We start from the raw sequence: 22,091 nt of genomic DNA, 5'->3' as shown, positions 1-22,091 counted from the left end.
GTAGTATTGTCGGTGCTTATCTGACACGAAGTCCTCAAGGCCGGCATTTTGTACGTATCCATCAAACTCATCCTTGAAACCTGCACGAACCATAAATTCATCCAACGGCCATTCACAAGGCCGCACTTGAGCTTCCCTTGGTGGTTCAAGGTCCGGCTCATGTATCGCGAGCCTCGGTGCTTGCTTCCTCGAAGAACCACCTTGGTGCATTTTCCTAAACATTTTTCTTCCTCTGAAAAATTTCTGAAATTTTTAGTAACTCAGAATAAAAGTGAAACAAACTCAACAAAATTGATAGCAACTACTCCCACAAGTGCCCAGAGGCTATATCATGCATCAAAATTACTTTGGACCATATAAATTTGACATGCAAGCTTAAGAACAAGGTCACCATAGCAGTAAAAATTTGCAATGAATAAAGCACTAGAACAAAAACTAATTGGACCATTGGAGGAGTCACATACCGAAAAACAATCCCCCCAAGCAGTTTTGTGAATGGAGCTTTGAGAAAGGAGATCGAAAATGGCAGCGAAATGAGCTAGAACACGAGTTTGAGCTATGGGATGATTTTTTTCTAGAGGAAGACGAAGTGGGTAGGTGCTGGAATAAGTGGAGGGGGGCCACGTGGGGCCCACAAGACAGGGGGCGCGCCCAGGGGGTAGGTGAAAGTGTGTTAAGTTGACTAGAGGGGGGTGAATAGGCGATTTTTATGAATTCTTCACTAAGGAATTTCAGGGTGAGGAAATTCCTAAGCAAAGAACTACTAGCAGCGGAATAAGTACTCAGATGCAGGCATAACAGAACATAAGCACAGTCATCATGATGAAATGAAAACAAACACAGAGTACAAAAAGCGTAACACAGGATAAACAGGATGAAGACAAACAGACTGAAGAAATTGAACTGAGTAAATTGAGAAAGTCTTCAGTCAAAGCCTTCGAATAGATATGAACAAGCACACAACACAGTAATGAGGAAATGGAAGGGTTGAGGAAATAGAACCAGTAGGCACGGTGAAGACAGTGATTTGGTAGACCAGTTCCAACTGTTGTGACAGTTGTACGTCTAGTTGGAGCGGCTAGGTATTTAAACCTGAGGACACACAGTCATCACCGTATTCTCCTTGAGCTAAGGTCACACAAACCTCGCCCAATCACTTGTGGTAAGTCTTCAGGTGACTTCCAAACCTTCACAAACTCGGTCACTCGACGATCCACAATTTCCTCTTGGATGCTCTAGACCATGACGCCTAACCATCTGGAAGATGTACAGTCTTCAAAGGTAACAAGCGTCGGATCCACACAGGAACAATTTCTTCGGTGATGCTCAATCACTTTGGGTTTGTAGGTGTTTGGGTTTGGGTTTTCCTCACTTGATGATTTTCGCTCAAAGTCCTCGGAGGACGGGATGCTCTCAGTGACAAGTGTCAGTTTCTCTCGGAGCAGCCAACCAGCTAGTGGTTGTAGGGGGCGGCTATTTATAGCCTAGGGAGCAGCCCGACATGATAAGACATAAATGCCCTTCAATGATATGACCGTTAAGTGGGTAGATATTTTGGGACAGCTGGCGCGTAGTATAGCAACGGTCGGAAATTTGAGGCTCAAATTCCTCAGGGCTATCATGTTCCTCACTTGTAGGCAATCCGCACTGGCGAATTCCTAACTCCTTAGTTAGAACAAATTCCTCAGAGACCAGAAGATCTTCGTCTCTGTCACTAAAGAAATTGACTGAAATGCATGAGATTTCCTATGGCTTCACTCGAAAGGATTGGTAGGTGTATGATTTTGAGATGAGCATCACTTGGAAACTTTTCCTTAGTTTTTCCTCGACCCCCTTTAACAGTACGGTGTTTCTTATGACTCAAGAAAGAGAAAATCAAACTACGAAAACAAAAGTCTTCACGCTTCATGTTCCTCGCATGAATATCAAGTCTTCATGGTCACACCAATTTCTTCACTTTCAAAGTCTTCAGAAAGTCCTCAGAAATCCAAAGTCTTCAGTTGAAGACATTCATTTTTAGGGGTCGACTATCTCTGTAAATATCAAACTCCTCATAGACTTATAGACCTGTGTACACTCACAAACGCATCAGTCCCTTAACCTATAAGTCTTCAATACACCAAAATCACTAAGGGGCATTAGATGCACTTACAATCTCCCCCTTTTTGGTGATTGATGACAATATAGGTTAAGTTTTCAACGGGGATAAACATGTGAAGTGTAAATACTGATATTGAGGAATTTGATTGCAAGATATAGAAGAACTCCCCCTGAAGATGTGCATAGTGAGGTATTTGCTTTTGAGGCAATGCACACTTGAAGAGTAGAATCATGGAGATCTCCCCCTATATCTTGTAATTCATGCACGCATTTGACATATAATATGAAGAATTTGAAATGCATGATGAAATATGGTGACTGATGTAATTCAGCATGCGTGCATTAACATACATGAGGAAATAGCATGCAGAGAAACACAACAAAACTATCAGACCACCATCGGGTTTAAGATTACAACTCAATCCAATAAAGTCTTCAGAAGAACGGGAGTTGTAACTTAGCAAAAAAATGCCCATATATAGAGACCCACTTGAAGACTAACTCAAATTTCTCCCCCTTTGTCATCCAATGACCAAAAGGGACGAAAAATGAGGACTAACGCCCCTAAAGAATATCACAAAGTCGATGGAGGAGCGCCAGCGTTGTTGGGGTCGGTTGTTGAAGTAGGGCCTGCCGCAGTGTCGTCCAAATCTTCATGCTCATCAGTCTCACGCGATGAAGAATATGAGCTGGCTACCAAGGAAGGAACTTTGACGTTCTTGAATTTCTTAGACGGTGGCTGAGACCAGTCAAAGTCCTGCTTGAAGCCCATCTGATTGAGATGTTCTTTGCCATAAAGGTGAGACAGAACAGCCCAGGTGCGATTGAATACTTGATGGAGGTAGTAGTGGTTCTTCTTCACTGAATTGTGTGTAGTAGTCATGTTGTGAGAATTGAACCAAACTGACGCTTGACCCATTTGTGGTTGCGATCGACCTTCTGGTGAAGACTGAGGAGAAGTTCACGATCAGTCATCACCCTTGGAGCTGTGCCTTGAGGATTTTGCTTTGTGGCATTGGCGGCAGAGTCATGGGTGGCAGAGTCATCATTGGCGGAGTAAGATGCAGCTTTGCGGAATTGACCATCCAATGGACGAATGCCTTCATCAATAACAGCAGTAGCCTTGCCCTTTTCATCAGCTGAGGAAAATGTCCGCTTGAGGACTTCAATGGGGGGCAAGTAGCTACCATAGTTGAGTGTGTCAGCCTTGTAATTGATTGAAGACCTTGATATGAGGAATCTCATAATCCAGGGAGCGTAAGGCTTGAATTTAAAAGGTGACAATGCAACATTGGCCAGAGTCCTCATGAAGAAATCATGGTAGTTGACAGGAACACCATGGATGATATTGAAAAGCATATTCTTCATGATGCCAACGACCTCTTCTTCATTTGAGTCGTGGCCTTTGATTGGACTCAATGTCTTGGTCAGAATGCGATAGACAGTCCGTGGCACATACAACAATTCCTTCACGAGGAATTTGGTTCTTGGGGCTTGACCGGGCTTCAGCGGCTTCATCAACACTTGCATATAGTGATAAGTGAGCTCAGGTTCATGATAGATACACCGTGCACCTTCAAGGGGAGGACTGACAGGCAGTGCATGAAGCAATTCAAAGGCCGGTGCTTTGAAGTGAGTGTTTTCTGTCATCCAGTCTAACACCCAAGAGTTCACATCTGCAGCATTTCCTGTGATGTGTAGCATTGCATAGAACTGAAGAATTAGCTCTTCATTCCAATCCCATATGTCAGTGCAGAAGTTGAGCAGTCCAGCGTCATGAAGAACACTGAGGACTGGTGTGAAGCAAGGCACCGATTCCATGTCCACATGAGGAATATGCTCATGGTCAAAGACTTTGTCCTTATCAAAAAGCAGTGAAGAATAGAAGTTGGCTTGGCTTGCTGTCCAGAAACGCTTCCTTCGTGGACGAGCAGAGTCATATGGGTTGAAGTCTGTGAAGAACACATGCTCGTGGAAGAAGTCATCAGGCTTGAAGTTTTGCTTCTTAGAGAAGGGATGCTTCGGTTTGGGCTGAGGAGTATTAGTCAAAGTCATCAGAGGCTCAGGAATCACATTCTCAGGCACCACAGGCTGAGGAATTTCAGTTTCTGCTTCAGTTGCAGCCTGGGTCTTCAATTCTTCATCAGCATTTACATCAGCACTAGTGGCTGGAATTTCTTCAGGAATGGAAGGAGTGGTTTGAGGTTCGTCAGAGCCCATTTGAACTTCAATGTGCACTGGGGACTGAGGAATCTGTTGCAGTGGCGTGAACAAAGGAGAGTTGGGGTGGTAACTTTCCCAAAAGTCATCATTCATCACTAGAGTAATGCTCCAAATGTCCACGTCTCATCTTCTTCATTCAATTCTTCAACGCCCGCCTCTTCAGCTGTGAACTGAAGCATAGGCGATGAGACAACTGGGGTTGAAGGGATATTATCCACTTCAATTTCTTCGTCCAACTGCTCTAAAGAAGTAGCAGAAGGAACGTCTTCATCAGATCCACTTGGGATCTCATAATCTTTACCAAAGGAATGATTTCCTTTGATGGCATGCTTGAGACGGGAACAACATCAATGGGATTCTCGAAAGAGCTTATCAATATCTTCATCTTCTTTGGTGCTAAAGAAGTTGATGAAGCAGATGCTTTCCTCTTCTTTACAGCTGCTCGTTCTGCAGCCTTAGTTTTCTTCGCTTCTGATGCAGAAGGAAGAACTGGACTTGGTGTTGGTGCAGGAGGAGCAGAGGAAATTGGTTCATTTTCCTCAGGCTTAACTGATGCAGTTGGCCTGGTTGGTTCAGTTTCTTTAGGCTCAACGACAGATGCTTCAGCTGGCCTGACAGGTTCTTTAAGCGCAACACTAGTGGTTGCCCTGGCAATTTCATCAGCGGCTGGAATAGCTTCATCAGCCCTGGTACTAGCAGTTTCATCAGCAGCCTGATTTTAATCAGCGGTGCTGGCATGTTCTTTAGTGGGCTGAGCAGATGCTTCACCCTGAGGAGTTTCGGGTTGCGATGATGCAACAACATTTGAAGTGAATTTCTCTGCCAATTTCACAAATCTGACTTTGGCTCTAGCCAATCAGTGCAGTAGACGTTGAATTCATCACTGAGTCCTTTGATCTCAGTTTGGATAGCAACAAGTTCATCAGTTGTCATGTTGACAACATTCTTCTTCAGAAAGCGCTCTTTCTTGTATTGAGCCTTCTTCAGCTGCGTGGCCTTCTCAAACTTCCATTTTTCTTCTCCGATGAATGCGGTCAGCATGTGACTTTGTCCAGGAGTGAGCTTGAAGTCAGGCACAGGTGTGTTGGGGTCCTTGTGCCAGAGATCAATGTACTCAAGGATCAGCTTGGGATCCAACAGGAGAGGAACTTCACTTCCTTTGGCTCTAGCGGCCCTCTGTTGTCTATCTCTGATGATTTCGGCGAGTTCCTCATCATCAGCTTCGTCATCACTTGACGGTACATGAAAGGCAACCTGCTTCTTGTGAGGACTTCGTCTAGAGCCTCGTCCAGTAGTGGCCTTGGTCTTCAGCAGAGTGGGGCCAGTTGAGGAATGCGGAGGAGCTGAAGAACTTGCTGAGGCTCCTGAGGCAATTGATTTGCCTGTAGTCCTTTGACGCGAGGCGAGATGCACAGGTGCTGAGGACTTTGCTGGAGGAACTGAGGGAATTGGAGGAGCTGGGGCAGCACGAGGAATTTGCTGTGAGGGTTTTGCAGAGCTGGGCCGTGAGGGCATTGCTGAGGTGCTTGGCCGTGAGGGCATTGAGGCAGAAGCACTGGGCTTGGGTGCGGGCTTCTTGGGCATGGCCTTCTTAGGCTTGCTAGCAGAGGCCTCAGTAGTGGCAGCAGCAGAATCTTCATTGAATTTCTTCACTACCTCTTTTGCCATTTTGGCCAGCTTAGCTTGACGCTTGGCCCACTCCTTGGGGAAATCCTCACCTCTTCTGATGCTAGAGGAATCAGCAACTTGGCCAGGTGCCAGTGGAGGTCTTGGGCATGGAGGGTGTACGGCAAATTTCTTCATGTACTTGGGAGTCACATATCTGTACTCCCTCCATTCTCTGGCCCATCTCCTCTCAATCCTCTGAATGCGCACTTTGCGCTCATTCTTTGTTTCATGAGGAGTGCAGTACCCTGCATAGATGTCTTCTGGTATCTCAAAAGCATTGTTGACTTCCAATTTCTTCCCTCCCTTCTGAGGTTTCTTGCTGTCAGCCATTTTCTTCAGCTGAGGATTTTGAACAATCGGGTTTTTGAGGAGGTATGCAACTTTTCTTCGAGGAACGCTGCAAATGAGTTAAGTTGATGAGAACCTAATGATTCAGCAGCGGACATGTGTACCTGTGAACAGAGTATAGGTGCAAAGAATTTGGAGAGGTCATATGCGTTCTCAGAAGTTTTGCAAATAAAGAACAAGTTTGAGGAATTTGATCGGATGTTTCTTGAGGAATTTCACTAAGCGTTCTTTGACTTAGGTTCCAGAGTTGTATAGATTGGAAATCCACACAATTGAGGAATCTTGAAGAAAAATGTTGCTTAAGGAAACAGATCAAGAACAGATGTGTATGTGAGGTGTTTAGAGTGTGAAGATTGAAGAATAAACACCTTTTTGAAGATTTGTAGAGATCAATGGAATCAACAAGGGCGGTAAAAATAACTTTTAATTACGCTTGACGAAGAACACGGCGAACTGTAAATAGTAGATTTGAAGCTCGTCGGTTCAGATCTTCCACGCCCTAACTTGGCAGAGGAAGACAGCTACGGCGGCGGCGGAGTGAAGAAATCCGCGGCCGGTGCGAGTACGACGGCGACGAGGTCGAGGAAGCGAAGCTCTTCCACACCGGCGACGATGGAAGTAGCGGTGGCGCTAGGTTTTGAGAGCTCGAGTGAGGGAGTGAGGTCGAGCGGAGTAAAAAACAGTCTGAGGAGGGTGAGGGGTATTTATAGCCGAGGTGAAAAACCGCTCACCCGAGGAAAATGGACGAACGTGCCCCTGACCCTTCTCATTCGTGCAACATGTGTCACCCACGTACAGAGAGGTGGAGATCGTGTGTGATCGTGGGTGAATAGATAATCATATCGCGGGATGTGGAACGGTTTGAGCGGCAAAAAGCCGAAAATTCAGATTAGAATATTTTAAAATTTCGTTCGCAAATTCTTCAGCTGACAAGGACACATTGAGATTTTGAATGGGTTTCAAATAGAACGCACATGAAGAATTTGCGAATAGACTGGGTTGAGTTTAGCATAGAGGGGGAAGGGTCCGATCACATTCACTTAGCAGAAAAAATCAACTTGAAGAATTAGCACTAAGTGAATGTTGTAGAGGACATAAACTCACATATATATAGTCAATGAAGAACAACGACGGAAACAGTGAAGATAATGCAGAGTTGAAGAAATTGAACAACTGAGGAATATCGAAAATGAGGAAAAACTCAAATTGAAGATTTTCAACTTTTGTTGGTGGCGTGACCCACCGTATAAGAATGATGATTTCAGACGCCGTGTACAATTGTCATAGGGCTCTGAGAATCAAATTCTTCGTTAATTTCTTCACACTTAGAGCATTAGTCTTCATTGGTTGAAGAAGAACAGTTACTTCGTGTGTTGCACATCTAAGTCATCAATTTTGCATAAGTGTTAGGATGTGTGTCCTTTTCAGAGGACATTCGAAGATTCTAAGATATTTAGCTCACACCGCAACTTGCTAAATCTTTTCTCATCCAAGGGCTTTGTGAAGATATCGGTAGTTGCTCTTCAGTCTTCACGTGCTCGATGGAGATGTCGCCCTTCAACACATGATCACGAAGAAAATGATGACGAATCTGAATGTGCTTTGTCTTCAAATGCTGAACTGGGTTATGAGCAATCTTGATGGCACTCTCATTGTCACAGTAGAGAGGCACATTCTTCATGTTGATGCCGTAGTCCTCGAGGGTTTGCTTCATCCATAGCAATTGAGCACAGCACGAACCAACAGCAATGTACTCAGCTTCAGCAGTAGACAGTGATACGCAGTTCTGTTTCTTCAAGCACCAACAGACCAAGGATCGTCCGAGGAAATGACATGTGCCTGATGTTGACTTGTGGTCCACACGATCACCAACATTGTCAGTCTGAATATCCAATGAGGTCAAAAGCCGAGCCCTTGGGATACCATAATCCAAGTGTTGGAGTGTGAGCTAGATATCGAAGAATATGCTTCACAGCCTTATGGTGTGATTCCTTCGGTGTAGCTTGAAAGCGGGCACACATGCAAACACTAAGCATAATATCTGGCCTAGATGCACATAAATACAATAAAGAACCAATCATGGAGCGGTATACCTTTTGATCGAAGTCTATACCATTTTCATCAGTGCAAAGATGGCCATTTGTGGGCATAGGGATTTTGACGCCTTTGCAATCTTGCATGCCGAATTTCCTCAACACATCCTTGAGGTATTTCTCCTGAGATATGAATATGCCATTGCTCTATTGATGAATTTGAAGACCTAAGAAGAATTTCAATTCTCCCATCATAGACATTTCATATTCCTCCCGCATCATATAACCAAATTCGTCAGTGTAACGTTGGTCAGTACAGCCAAAAATAATATCATCAACATATATTTGGCACACAAACAATTCACCATCATAGGTTTTAGTGAAAAGAGTTGGGTCAAGTGAACCGGGTTTGAAGCCTTTCTTCATGAGGAATTCCTTCAAAGTATCATACCACGGCCGAGGGGCCTGCTTGAGGCCATAGAGGGCCTTATTGAGTCTGTAGACTTGGTCAGGATGCTTTGGATCTTCAAAACCTGGGGGTTGAGCAACATATACTTCTTCCTCAAGCTTACCATTGAGGAATGCACTTTTCACATCCATTTGATATAAGATGATGTCATGATGCTTAGCATAAGCAAGTAATATGCGAATAGCCTCAAGTGTAGCAACAGGTGCAAAAGTTTCATCGAAATCAATTCCTTCAACCTGTGTGTAGCCTTGGGCTACAAGCCGTGCCTTATTCCTCACCACAAGGCCATTTTCATCTTGCTTGTTGCGGTAGATCCACTTTGTGCCGATGATATTGTGCTTGCGAGGGTCTGGTCGCTTGCAAGTTCCCAGACGTTGTTGAGCTCGAACTGATGTAATTCCTCTTGCAAAGCTTGAATCCACTCAGGCTTCAGAAATGCTTCATCTACCTTAGTGGGCCCTGTGATAGAGACGAAAGTAAAGTGCGCACAAAAGTTAGATAAATGCGAAGCTTTTGAGCGTGTGAGAGGACCTGGTAAGTTGATGTCGCTGATGATTTTCTCAATCTGCACTTCATTTGCAACGCGAGGATGAGCGGGTTGACGACGAGGAATTGGATCAGCATTTTCTTCAGATCCATTTTCCTCAGGTGCACCAGTATGATGTTCTTCACGGTCTGGAACGACTTCTTCAACAGATTCTTTGGTAGGAATGACATCCTCAGTTGCCTTGAACTTGATGGTTTCCTCAGGAGACTGTTCATCTATCACAAGAGGTAGGTGCTCTCTTTGCGAGCCATTAGTTTCATCGAACCGCACATCTACAGTTTCAACAACCTTGTGGTGAACGTTGTTGAAGACTCTGTAGGTGTGCGAGCGAGTCCTTTCCGTAACCAAGCATAAAACCTGCATGTGCTTTCGGTGCAAATTTAGAATTGTGATGAGGATCTCTAATCCAACATTTAGCACCGAAGACTTTGAAATAACTCACATTGGGTTTCTTGTCAGTGAGGAGTTCATATGCAGTCTTTTTGAAGAATTTGTGAAGATATACCCTGTTGATGATGTGGCACGCAGTATCAATTGCCTCAATCCAGAAATGTCTAGGCGTCTTGTATTCATCAAGCATAGTGCGAGCCATCTCAACAAGAGTCCTGTTCTTGCGCTCCACGACGCCATTCTGCTGAGGAGTATAAGGAGCAGATAACTCATGAGTAGTACCAAGTTTAGCAAGATAATCGTCAAGACCAGTATTCTTGAACTCAGTTCCATTGTCACTTCTGATGTGCTTGATCTTCACACCAAAGTTGGTTGAAGCCCTTGAGGAAAATCGTTTGAAGACTTCCTGCACTTCACGTTTGTAAGTGATGATATGCACCCATGTGTAACTAGAGTAATCATCAACAATAACAAAGCCATATAGAGATGCTTCATTGGTGAATGCAGAATAATGGTTAGGACCAAAGAGATCCATGTGAAGCAATTCAAATGGTCGAGTGGTAGTCATGATAGTCTTCACTGGATGCTTGGCCTTGGTCATCTTTCCAGCTTCACAGGCTCCGCACAAGTGATCCTTGAGGAATTTGACATTCTCAATGCCAATGACATGCTTCTTCTTCACGAGCGTGTGCAAGTTCCTCATGCCAGCATGACCGGCGGCGACGCGTTGGGCACGCCGACGACCATATGCCACGGCAAGGGCGGCTTAGGTTGGTCTCCCGACGACCATTTGGTCTACGAGGAGTCGCTTCTGGACGAGGGCGATGACACAAGTCGACCTGGGCAGGTAGGAGGCACAGGGGGTGGACGGAGACATCGTCCCGACGAGGTCCCGAGGCGGCAACAACTCGGTCGCGACAAACTCACTCTATGGAGCTCGAATTGGATGACCTCGTGGTCCCGCGGCGCTATCGCGCACAGACGGTCAGGGCGCGCACACGGCCCCTCGTGAACAGGAGGAACAGGAAGGGGGTAGGTGGGTTGGGCTGGGTACTGTGCAACTCAAGCCCATTTGCACAGTCACATACTTTTTCTTTTACATTTCTGTTTTATTTATTTCTCTCCGTTTTGCAAATTAATAAAATACCAAATGAATTTATTTGCATGTCCAACTTAGCACATAAATACTAGTCAATGTTTTGAGCTAGCACAACAAGTCTCAGTTTATTTTGAATATTTTAAATATATATTTAATCTAAAAAGGTTCAATTTAATGCTGCTGGCCCACTAAAATAATTGCCAGGGACAATTTGGGCATCCAAATGAAGTTGATATTATTTTTACCAATACTTGGGGATTTTTTGACATATTGTATATATTTGTATTTCACTGTTTGAAGAAATAGTAATTTGACTTGCAATTTAAATTTGAAGTTGACTTTGATTTTTATCTAGTGGCAATTCGGCTTAGTAAAAATGATTACATGGCATCATTAGCATGGGTTCGCTTTAGCTAATCATGAGGGGTGTTACATCAAGCAAGGGGTGGGGGGCTTTGTCCCCCCCCCCCTCCCCCAATGACCTAAAAGAATGATTATACCAATATTTAAGTTTGTATGGATGATTGGCTTGTTAGTTCGAAGCTTTTGAACACGTCGAGCATCTTCCCATTGAATAACTCGAGCAGGCCCACATACAACATCACATTAGATACTCCAATTAGCGCGTACTGCGACACCTGCCATATGATGTGCAGGTCACAGTTGTTTGTGGTGGTCGCGCTAGCCTTCCTGAAGTGCTTGACCGTTCCAGCAGTGGCCATTGCCATTGCACCGAGGACCAGGCCAAGGCCCTTTCGCACAAACGCCGACAATAGCCATAATATGCTACATTTTGGCTTTTTACTTTCTGGTGCACTGCCGTGCTTTGCATTATTTTTTCTTGTAATATGTTGCGACTTGCGAGCAAGCCGTGTTGTGTATTGCCCAAGCTTTTGACTTTTACTCTTCTGTAGTTCTATTTTATAATTAAATTGGGTTGTGAACTTTGGTTTCCTTTGATTATGGAACAGAGGAGGGGTGGGGGGCTCTGTGCCCTAATGATCTAATAGAATGAAGGGATTATGCCCCTATTTTAGTTTATATGGATGCTTGGCTTGTTGGTTCACGAATATGGTCATGCATTCTTGCTCGTCTTAAGTTTTTCCTTGGGTCAGCCGCTGGATGGAACCAGGATGGGGGCAGAGCCCCCCTAGATCTAAAAGTACCACCTCTCGAGTTTTTTTTGGGTCTATCCCTACCACTTAGTCACGGAGAGTATGGAGGAGCAGGAAGTAGAATTGGTTGAGGTAGCCCTCGTTTAGGTTGAAATCCGCGGAACCTTTAAAAGCCCGAACTATTCAGGAGCCATGGGACTCCCGGAAGCGGTGACACTCTAAGTCTTTCATAGGTCATGCTCCCAGGCGACTAGACGTATTTAAAAAACATCGTTGTGTGACGTTGTCGAGTGTACTGGACAACCTTCACTAATAGGGCATCAAACCACGCCTACTAATCTCTAACCACGTTGCTAAGGATACCTCTAATAAAAAATTGATTCTTGAACATCAACATATGTTTTTTTAAATACGTAAGTATTTTTCCAAAAAACTAAGGTTTCTAACTTTTTGCACTTCCAAAATTATTTGAACGTTTTCAAAATGAATTTTCTTAAATTACGTTATAAAAAATTAAATCACATGAATATTTCAAAATGCATTGAAACTTTTTTCAATAACGTGGACATTTAATGAATAGCGTGAACTTTATGCTTCAAGCACGTGAGCACCTTTTAAAACAATGTGAGCATTTCTTGTATACAACCTGGACTTTTGTTACAAGCTTGTGAATATTTTTTTCTAAAACAGCGTGAACATATTTTTGAAAAACAATCCCCTTTTTTTTACAAAAAAGTCCAACATGAACAATTTCTGTTGAAAAACATTAACAACTTTTCAAAAAATGTAAACTTTTCATAAGCATTCGGGACCATAGGGACAAATCACGAAGAATGGCATAATTGGCTGGGCCCCATTTAACATTTGACTAATTTTCTTAAATATGAATTTTTTTCTGGGTTTCTTCATTTCTTTTCCACTTGTTTCCTTTTGTAGTTTCTTTCTGTTTTCTTTCTGAATCTCCAATTTCATTGGTTTCTTCTTTGCTTTTTTAGTCTGCATTCACCATTTTTATTATTTTCTTTTCCTTTTTTCCTTTTAACACTATTTGATATAAAATATAAAATGCATCCTCAAATTTTAAAAAAATCTAGTATTTTACAATTGTTCATAAGTTGCAAAGTATATCTCACAACTTGAAAAGAAAATCATGAATCTAAAAATGTTTGTGATCTAAATAGTCTTCATGAAGTTAACAAAATTATTGAATTTTGACAAATCTTCATGTATTTTAAATATGTTCATTGTTTTTTAAATCATTTTTTTAATGTTTGAGTTATTTAAAAAAGTTCTTATTTCATAAATTATTCATGATTTATTTCTAAAAAATATTCTTAAGATTTAAATATGTTCATAAATTTGAAATGTTAAAATAAAATAAAATAGAAAGCATGAAAAAGAAAAGGAATTTTTAAAAGAAACAAAATGCGAAAAGGATAGAAAACATAAAAGGAAAATGGAAAAGAATAGCTGAATTCAAAGAAAAATGGTACAAAACCAAAATAAAAACGCAGCTAGAACCTACACAAAAGAAAGGAAAACCACTCCTAAAAAAACGAAAACAAGCGCACTTGTCGCATGCATAAGGATACGAAGCTCGTGTAAATGGGTTGACCCAGGTCAACTTGACACAACTAGATGATACCCCGCCCGTTGCATCAGGAATCGGTTTCTATATACTTTCATTATTTTCGATTATTTTGAACATGAATATTAGGATGAATACAAGAACTAGAAATAAAAATACGTATGATTTATTGTATTTAGCTTTTGAGGTGATCTTTGTTCCATACATGTTTGCATGTTGAGGTACGTCTTTTTCATGCATGTTTACATAGTAAGGTGGTGGTGTGTGTGTGCGTGCGTGCGCACGCGCATGTTGAAACACATAGGTTAACGGGGCTAGCTATTTTGATATAGAAGATAAGTGTTGGAATTCCTAAGGATTCACTGAGCTCCTAGACAGAACTCAAAGGCCAAAGGCACTCTGCGAGATTATGGATCAACCCATTTTAAGCTTTGTAGGGTTGAAGTCCTAAGGAACATGAATACTAGTTCTTATTACTAAAAGAAAGTGCAGGGCTTCCCGTATCGCATTCCCTTAAAAAAATCATACATGATCAATCAACAATGAGCAATGAACATTGGGAAATTTACATGTTTTGAACTACAACTTCATATGGATGATGTCGAAGATGGAGATGAAGACACTGTTGTGGATGAAGATGCTGGTGGAGAGGATGCTCCTTGCTTTGCATTGATGTTGGTGATAGTTATGACCATACATCCACCCTAGTCGCCCCCGGGGGGGGGGGGGGGATGACAGATCCAACAAAAGACCAGCCCATTGGGGAGAAGGGAGGGCTCTTGTTCCACCGCCGCACAATATTCCGTCAAAAAATCTGGGTAAGCCTCCAACTGTTGCAATTCTACAATGAAACATTGTTTCTGGATAACATATGCTCGAGATAATCAAATGAAGGCAAGAATTGGACTATTCATCCTCTAAATTCATCGTGTAAAACCGTCTTTCTTGATGTCTCTATTAGACCATCGTCTTTCATTATGTTACAACTCATTTTGGGGTTTGCATTTTGTACTTGTAGTCCTGCATGAAGTGGATATTCTCCTATTAGCAACTCTAACCGGTCCCCTATAACCAGTTAGAGGAGTAAAAATTCCGGTTTACTCCCTCTAACCGGCACCTAGTGATCTCTTATAATCTTTAGAGTAAACTTTTTCCTCCATAGTCTCACTGAGGACTAAATGTACTCGACCGAGCAGGTATAAAGAATAAATCTCGTGGCTCCCGTCGCTCCCCTTCGCGTCGCCCCGGTCACTGACATGACTGTCGCCATTGTAACCCACTCCCTCTTCCATATCCTCTCCTCGGGTCACCGGAGAGCACCGTCGGATCCCGTTCCACAGCTGCAATGCCGTGGTCGCCGTGAGATGGCACTCTAACGCAAGGTTCTTCGGAGTTGCCGCCCGCCCAACCTGGACGAGTGAGAAGGAGTGCGCAACCGCGGAAACGGGCTGCTGCTGCTGCCAGGAATGCCTGTGTTAAGCATCAGAGGCAATGGACGTGCCGGTCGGCCTTGCCCCGGTGAGGAGCTCGATGAAATTTGACCCGGCCTTCGCGAAGGGGTTGCTGGCGACCGTGGCCTCCTTGTTCCCTTGCTGCTACCGCTGCTTGCCGACGCGCCCGCCAAAGCACGAGATGGTCCCCGTCGACGCTAGCAGCCATACGACCGCCCCCAGCCCCGGCCATGGCGGCCTGTTCCCTGCCCGCCCGCCCCCGGCATCCTCCTCCCCGACCGCCGCTTCGCGAACTTGTGAGCTTGTGCCCTCTCATCACCACTTTCTTTCTGGGGCAATAAAGCTCCGTCGGATGGTGAGAGCTGGTCCCCACCTACGCCTGAAGTAGCCTTGCTGGTCTCTGACGTGTTGCTGCATAGGGACTTGCTGCTCCTGGTTGCCGGTGCAGGGCGCGGCCTAGTGGTCAGCCAATATGTCGGCTAAGGCGGATGAGTCAAGGGATGGGAGGTCGTCGATGGTGGCGGAGGCGGCGTTGATGAGCCACTTGATGACCTTGTTGGGCTGGTCGAACCCGAGGCGGTTGTGTTGATCGTAGAACCACTTTTGTCTTTTCTCATGTGCGCTCGGTGTTCAGTCGCCGGTGTGGTCACCATCGTCGCAGCTTGCTGTTGAGACGCATAGCAAGTGCTCGACGAAATGCATAAGCCAATTGTAAGTTTTACCCCGCTAAGTTTATGGGATTGGTAAGGAAGACATTTTTTTCGAGAAGCAAATGTACTCCTCTAAAGGATATTCGGTCGTCTACTCTAAATTTTTAGAGATCGGCTGGAGTTGCTCCTATAAGTTTTTTTTTGACGGGGAGTTGCTCGTTGGCTGTTTGAATACAATGGTCATATGTGTGGCCAAACTTTTTAACTAGTAGATACTGAGCATGCTCTATGCAATGCAATGTTTGGTTTCGGTCATGTGTTCCTTTCACTATGCATTATTCATCAAAGTGGTGAGAATTTTTCTTCACTCATATGGATGCATGTTTTTTTCTTCTTCTTTTTCTCAGGCTCCATAATTTGAGACGGTATAGTGTACAAAGTAGCCATTTCACTTCAGAAAAGGCAGAAATGACACTTCGCATGAAATTCTCTCTCTGGGTTCGAACCATACATGTTATTTTCTATTTCATTGTGCTGTACTTGTAGCGAAGAAATCGATTTAAAGTTATATATATATATATATATATATATATATATATATATAGGGCCTGTTCGGAGTCTCGCCACTCCAGAACTCCACTCCCGGAGCGGAGGTAGCTTCAACTGAAAATAAAGAAGCGGGAAAACACCCGCTCCGTAGATCCTCGTATTTTTTGGAGCCGGCGGACTACCGAACAGGGCTATAGTGTGCATGGTCTGTTGCAAACCGGAACCAACAGGAAGAAAGAAAGTCATGCATACAAATGAAGTGCACTGTCCATGCATGCATACAAAGGAAGTGGTAGCAGACTAGTCAGCGGTACAGTGAACATAAGTGGTCAGTTACAGCGTGAAACTGGCCAAAAAATGCCAAGAACGAACACATAGCTAAGACATAGGCGTACATGCCATCGTAGTTGCACATGACACACTGGCATGCTTATTCTTTAGTCGTGGCAGCAGCCAGCCACCGCCGATCCCATGCATGTCCTATCATCAACGAGAGACCCGTCGCGCGCGCTGAACGTACGTACCAATGCTCGTGCATGAAGTCTCCGATCTCAAGAACCACCGCAGCCAGGCGGCCGTCGAGAGAGGCCGCCGAGTCACTCGTGGCATGCCTCCTCGTCGTCCACGCTCCCTTCCTCCTCCTCGTCGCTCCGCCCGTCCACCTTGCAGGTCTTCCTGTAGCGGCCGGCGAAGACGAGGTACACCGCGAAGTCGGCGACGGAGAGTATGGCTAGCAGGAAGTAGAACTTGTTGAGGTGGCCCTCGTTCAGGTCCGCCGGGATCCAGCCCGGCCGCCCGTCCACGGCGGTGGCCTTGGTCACCGCGCTGACGATGATGTCGCTGAAGTAGTTGCCGAGGGACATGGACATCATGCACAGCGCGCTGCCGAAGCTCTTGAACCCGTCGGGCATCTCGCCGTTGAAGAACTCGAGCTGGCCCACGTACATCATCACTTCCGACACTCCGATCAGCGCGTACTGCGGCACCTGCCATAGGATGTGCAGCTCGCTGCTGTTCGCCGTGGTCGCGCTGGCCTTCCTGAAGTGCTCCACCGTTCCGGCGGTGGCCATGGCCATTGCGCCGAGGACCAGGCCAAGTCCCATCCTCTGCAGCTCCGTGGGTCCGGTCGAGCGTCCAGTGAACCGTGCGAGGAACGGGCAGATGGCCCGCCGGTACAGGAAGATGGTGGTCGCGACGGTGAGGATGTCGAAGGCCGACATGCTGGAGGCCGGGATCGAGAAGGCGCCCAAAGGTGTGGTCCGGCGCATCGCGGCACCCTGCACGACGAAGAGCGACGCCATCTGGGTGAAGACGACGGAGTAGAGGATGGTGCAGACCCAGATAGGGAGGATCCGGAGGATGCTCTTCACTTGCTCCACCTGCGTCACCGTGCACAGCTTCCACTGATCGCGCGTTTTGCTGCAGGTGGCGAGCTTGGAGCTGGTGTCTTCGGTCGTGAGCGCCGCGCGGTCCAAGAACCTGAAGCCTTTGGTGTGCAGAAGCTTCCTTGAGCCGGCGTCCGTCTTGTCGTCGCCCTCGTACAGGATCTCCACGTCGGAGGAGCAGGACACGCCGCCGGCCTTCCAGTTCCTGCAGGCGGCGGAGGCGACCTGGCAGATGCTGGCCATGGGGTTGCCGCAGGGCTGCGCGTGGCGGTACTGTGGCGTCCCGCTGAGGAAGAGCAGCAGGGCGGTGGCGGCGGCGGCGGTGGAGGCCCAGAAGCCGAGCACCCACTTGCCGTGGTCCTGGAGGTAGCTGAGGAAGGTGTTGGAGAAGAGCGAGCCGAGGTTGAGCGCCAGGTAGAAGTAGCTGAAGAAGGAGACCTTGGAGTGCGCCTCGGCGGGGTCCTCCTCGTCGAACTGGTCGGCCCCGAAGGTGGCGATGTTGGGCTGGTAGCCGCCGTTGCCGAAGGCGATCATGTAGAGCGCGATGTAGAAGATCCCCATCTCCGTGCCGGAGTGCGAGGCGCAGGGCGTGTGCTCCGTGCCGCACCCGACCGGCCTGATGAGGTATAGCCGCGAGGAGAGCGACAGCAGCCCGAGCCCCTGCAGAAAGGCGCACAGCCCATCATCAGCCCACGGCCGCGCGGTACCACCTACGTTCGTACGTACGTCCCTGATGTGCACCGCGACAGTGATCGCCCATCGATCGATCGCTCGCGTGTACAAAGCTACAAAAACTAGAGTGCTTACGAGGACGAAGATGGCCTGGAAGATGGCGCAGGTCTTGTAGCGGCCCCAGTAGGAGTCGCTGAGGAAGGCGCCGATGAGGGAGAACATGTAGACGGTGCCGGTCCACTTGCTCACGTTGTTGGCCGCGTCGCCGTTGCTCTGCTGCACCACCCTCGTCAGGAACAGCACCAGGTTCACGTTCACGCCGAAGAAGGCCATCGTCGCCAGGCCCTGGTTCACTGCAAAATCAAAATACCTATCAGATCGAATCAAATCACCACCGCCAACCGCCAAGAGCACGTCCAGTTCATACATACAAAAGCTGACGGATGCTGGCCGGCTAACCACGCGACGACACGCACGCAAACCGGCACAGTGCCAACAAAAGCGTAAACTGTGCAACGAAAACGAAGTCGCCTTTCGACGCTTCCCCCTGACGGCAACGTGGAGCGCCGACTGATCAACCGAAGCGCGTCACTTCAGTGCCAATAATAACTTACAGTTGTGGCAGCTAGCGATAACACTGTCGTCCGACCAACCACATAGCCCGCCAGCCAGCCAGCGCTACAGATGGATCGGCCGATGGCTAGTGTTGGATCGTATGGATGATACGTCTGCTGTCTCGTAATGGTGCTGCTGCCCTGAATTAGCATTCGTAGTGCGCCCGAGGCGCCTCCCCCGTGGCGGGGAATCCCCAGTTCCGGGCGCTGCATGGCCGATGTCACCTCAGCATGCAGAATGCCGCAAAAGGGCCTGGTGTCTACCGGCTGCTTTGAGGCAAAACGTCACCTCAGATCGATCGACTTGCGCTACATGTGTGCCACTACACTGCACTACTCCTACGTATCATGGCAGCGTAAAGTTTTTTTTTTTGGGCGAGAAATGGCAGCGTAAAGTTCACCGGGAAAAAGCCTGGTTATCAATCTGCTAGTGCTTTTCTAGTGGAAGGACGGAAGGAAGGAGATGGTGATCAGCAGATAATATATATGCAGCTGGTAGGGAGAAATCCTTGCTGTTTTTCGCCTAGAGAAAAGATGATGAAATTAATTACCGAGAATAAGGCCTCCGGCGAGCCATCCTCCCGACTTGCCCTTCACCGCCGGCCGCCCCTTGATGTCCACGGACCCGTCGAGGGTGTACTCGCAGAGCTTCTCCTCGGCGGCCCTCCTCTCCGCGGCGGCGTCGCCGCCCATGGCGATCACCCTCATCTTCAGCTCTCCCTCGTTCGCAGACTGCAGCCATACATCACATCGAGACACATACTGTTAGACTTGGCAGCAGATTTCTTATCTAACAGAGAGTACAAGGCAGGACGAAACTGAACCCTGCTGGCTAGCTACAGCCACGTAGAGAAAATAACTAGGAACGAGGTGGAGGTGGAGCATGGGTTCTAACCATTTCTCACTTCCTCGCTGGATCTCCTCAGCAGCCGGCCTCCGTCGAGTAATGCAACGAGAGGCTGCTGCTGCTGCGAGGAGGAGGCCGAGCAAGAAGGCAAAGAGAGAGAACAAGAGACGAGGCGAGGCGATGAGGTAGCTGCTTGGCTTCTGCGGTGCGCTTTATAGAGCCCGCGGCCGGGCTTTGGTAGGGTGTGCAGAATGGAAAAGCTAGCGAGGAAGGCAGTGTGCGTGGCCTGCTCCGCTCGCATGAGGTCACTGGTTCATGTATCTTAGGTAGATGGACGTCACGGCCGACGGCGACGCTCGCCCTATTTCTTTGGGTTTTTTACCCCCTAGCTCCTCTTTTTGTTCTTCTGACCTGACCCGTCTCCAGGCCACAGGCCAGAGCCCATCATCGCACGGAAGAAATTCAGCACGCTCTGCTTCAGTAACTCCTGCAAGCGGTGGCTTCAGTAGTTGGTGGTACCAGTAAAAGTGAGCGATTACTCCCGGTCCATTTGGTCCGCGAAACGGGGCAAGAAGTGCGCGTGGGAGGCGTGCCCCCAATCTTTCCCTTTCTCTGCAAATCTCCTCATAATATGATTGGCATTCCACATTAGTAGGTACACGTAGTAGGTACCGTGTATGCTTAGGAATGCTTAGCCGTGATCAAACCAGCATTCCAGCATGTAATCACATCAGCGTCTGCTTCTTGAGTAAATGGACGCCAAGCCTGAGACCGCTGGTTGCTTGCTCCTGAATCGTGTGCGTCGCCGCCGTGATTTCCATACGAAACAACAATGCACTTCCTATATTTCAAATAAAAGCTTCCGAGGTGAATAAGAATGAGGTCACCCGATTCTTGGTGTTATCCGTCGTGTTTCATGGAGAGATCGGAACGGCTCACCGCAGTCAATATTCCTGCAATAATTAAGTGCGTACACCTTTCTGGTTGGAGTAGATGGTAACAACCATATGCTATGTAAGTTTCGGGTGCCGATTTGGGAGGTGCTTGTCCTTATGCATCGGATATCCTTATCAAACATGGATGGTGCGTCAGCGCATATACCAGAGGCTCTGGAAGCAGAAGCAGAGAATAAGGTCAGACCGGACGTCGTCCGTGCCGAGGCCTCCCAAATGCAGATGAAGCGTTTAGCGTGCTTGAGATATACTGGCATGAGATCTACTAGGGCGAGCTCAGCTGAGTGCCTGTGTCTGTGTGGACGGGAGCGCGAGCGTCCCCTGCTCGGCCGCTCCGTGTCGGAGGTTGCATCGACAGCCGTGGACCGGCGGCTCTTTACCGTTCGTTATCCGCGGTGCATCGGATGCCGGCCGGCTGCCTCGCCGTCAGAGAACAGTGCTCGGCGCACAGTACTTCTCCCTACGATTCTAAACGGAGAAGAACAGTCAACCACAGTGTTGGCGTGTGTTACAGCTCATCGCGGGCGGGCTGAGGCCGCCATCCGAGAACAGGCGCGCGCCAGTTTGATCGGTGTTCGGTGTCCTCCCTGCTCTGATCCGTAGGCGTCATGGATGGATGCATGTGTCGTCAAAAATCTATGTCCCGTCTCTTCTCGTGGACTCGTGGTGGCCGCTGCTCCGCTCCAGCCATCTGCTTGATAGCAAAGCTGCGGCTAAAGACCGATACTAGTCTCGTCATTACCGCATTTCGAACTTGAGTACTCACTGTTCATGATATGATGCGTACACGACAGGGGACGTACAAAAACTGTACTAGTAAAAGAACCAGCCGGGGAGGGGAGCCTAGTCAACGCTAAGTTGACTGGTCGATCAGGTGGGTGGGAAGAGGTGGTACTTCATGGGATGATGGCCACCTGTCGACCCTACACGGAGCTTTGCTGCACCTACGTAAATTTTATTATGAAATTTACGTGTTTATTAATGTGGGAGGTTGGGACTGGAGTTGAGGGGAGGGAGGGGGGCCCCGACGAAATTCGGGGGGACGTTTAGATTAGTTGGAAGGTTACATAAAACATGCGTAAGGGTCCGTAGGTGCAGGATTTTGGACCTCACATGGGTATTCCTGAGTTTAGCATTTTTTTTAGTTGAGAGTTTGGCATTCCTCTATAATGATATACATATTACCCTTTTTTAACCGGATTTCCGCCTAGCCCCCCCTCCCCCCCCCCCCCCCCCCCCCCCCGCGCCGGCCACCCGACCGTGGCAATCCACCGCAAATCTGCGTCGTGTTCCGCTCCGGACACGGCGGACACCTATTTAGGTCCGACCATGGCGCTCGCAGATCTCAATTTCGACAACGGCCAAGACTTTACGGCCGAAGTTTGGAGGA

The 22,091-nt window shown here is 47.1% G+C and overlaps 1 protein-coding gene across 2 annotated transcripts; it reads right to left on the bottom strand.

Annotated features, from left to right (window-relative positions):
* Nucleotides 1-16,475: 16,475 nt before the first annotated feature.
* On the bottom strand, nucleotides 16,476-20,026 carry LOC109755361 (protein NRT1/ PTR FAMILY 7.2). 2 transcript variants are annotated; one of them, XM_020314273.4, is made up of 4 exons: nucleotides 19,797-20,026; nucleotides 19,453-19,633; nucleotides 18,423-18,640; nucleotides 16,476-18,275 (listed from the first exon to the last, which is right to left on the bottom strand). In XM_020314273.4, exons 1-4 carry the CDS (start codon nucleotides 19,797-19,799, stop codon nucleotides 16,827-16,829), a joined length of 1,851 nt encoding a protein of 616 aa, XP_020169862.1. In that variant the 5' UTR covers nucleotides 19,800-20,026; the 3' UTR covers nucleotides 16,476-16,826. The 2 variants fall into 2 exon arrangements, with proteins under 2 accessions (XP_020169862.1, XP_040248595.1); XM_040392661.2 differs by having other exon boundaries at nucleotides 16,476-18,640.
* Nucleotides 20,027-22,091: the final 2,065 nt, after the last annotated feature.

This window comes from Aegilops tauschii, chromosome 6 (assembly GCF_002575655.3).
Source record: "Aegilops tauschii subsp. strangulata cultivar AL8/78 chromosome 6, Aet v6.0, whole genome shotgun sequence".
NCBI classification, from domain to species: Eukaryota; Viridiplantae; Streptophyta; class Magnoliopsida; order Poales; family Poaceae; genus Aegilops; species Aegilops tauschii.
The sequence above is the reverse complement of the archived record's forward strand: the minus strand, read 5'-3'. Positions and strand labels throughout refer to the sequence as shown.

Bases quoted from the DNA above. Each gene is read 5' to 3' on its own strand.
- LOC109755361 (XM_040392661.2), bottom strand. The intron at 18,641-19,452 runs GTAATTAATTTC...TTGATTTTGCAG, and splicing joins CGCCGGAGGCCTTATTCTCG to TGAACCAGGGCCTGGCGACG.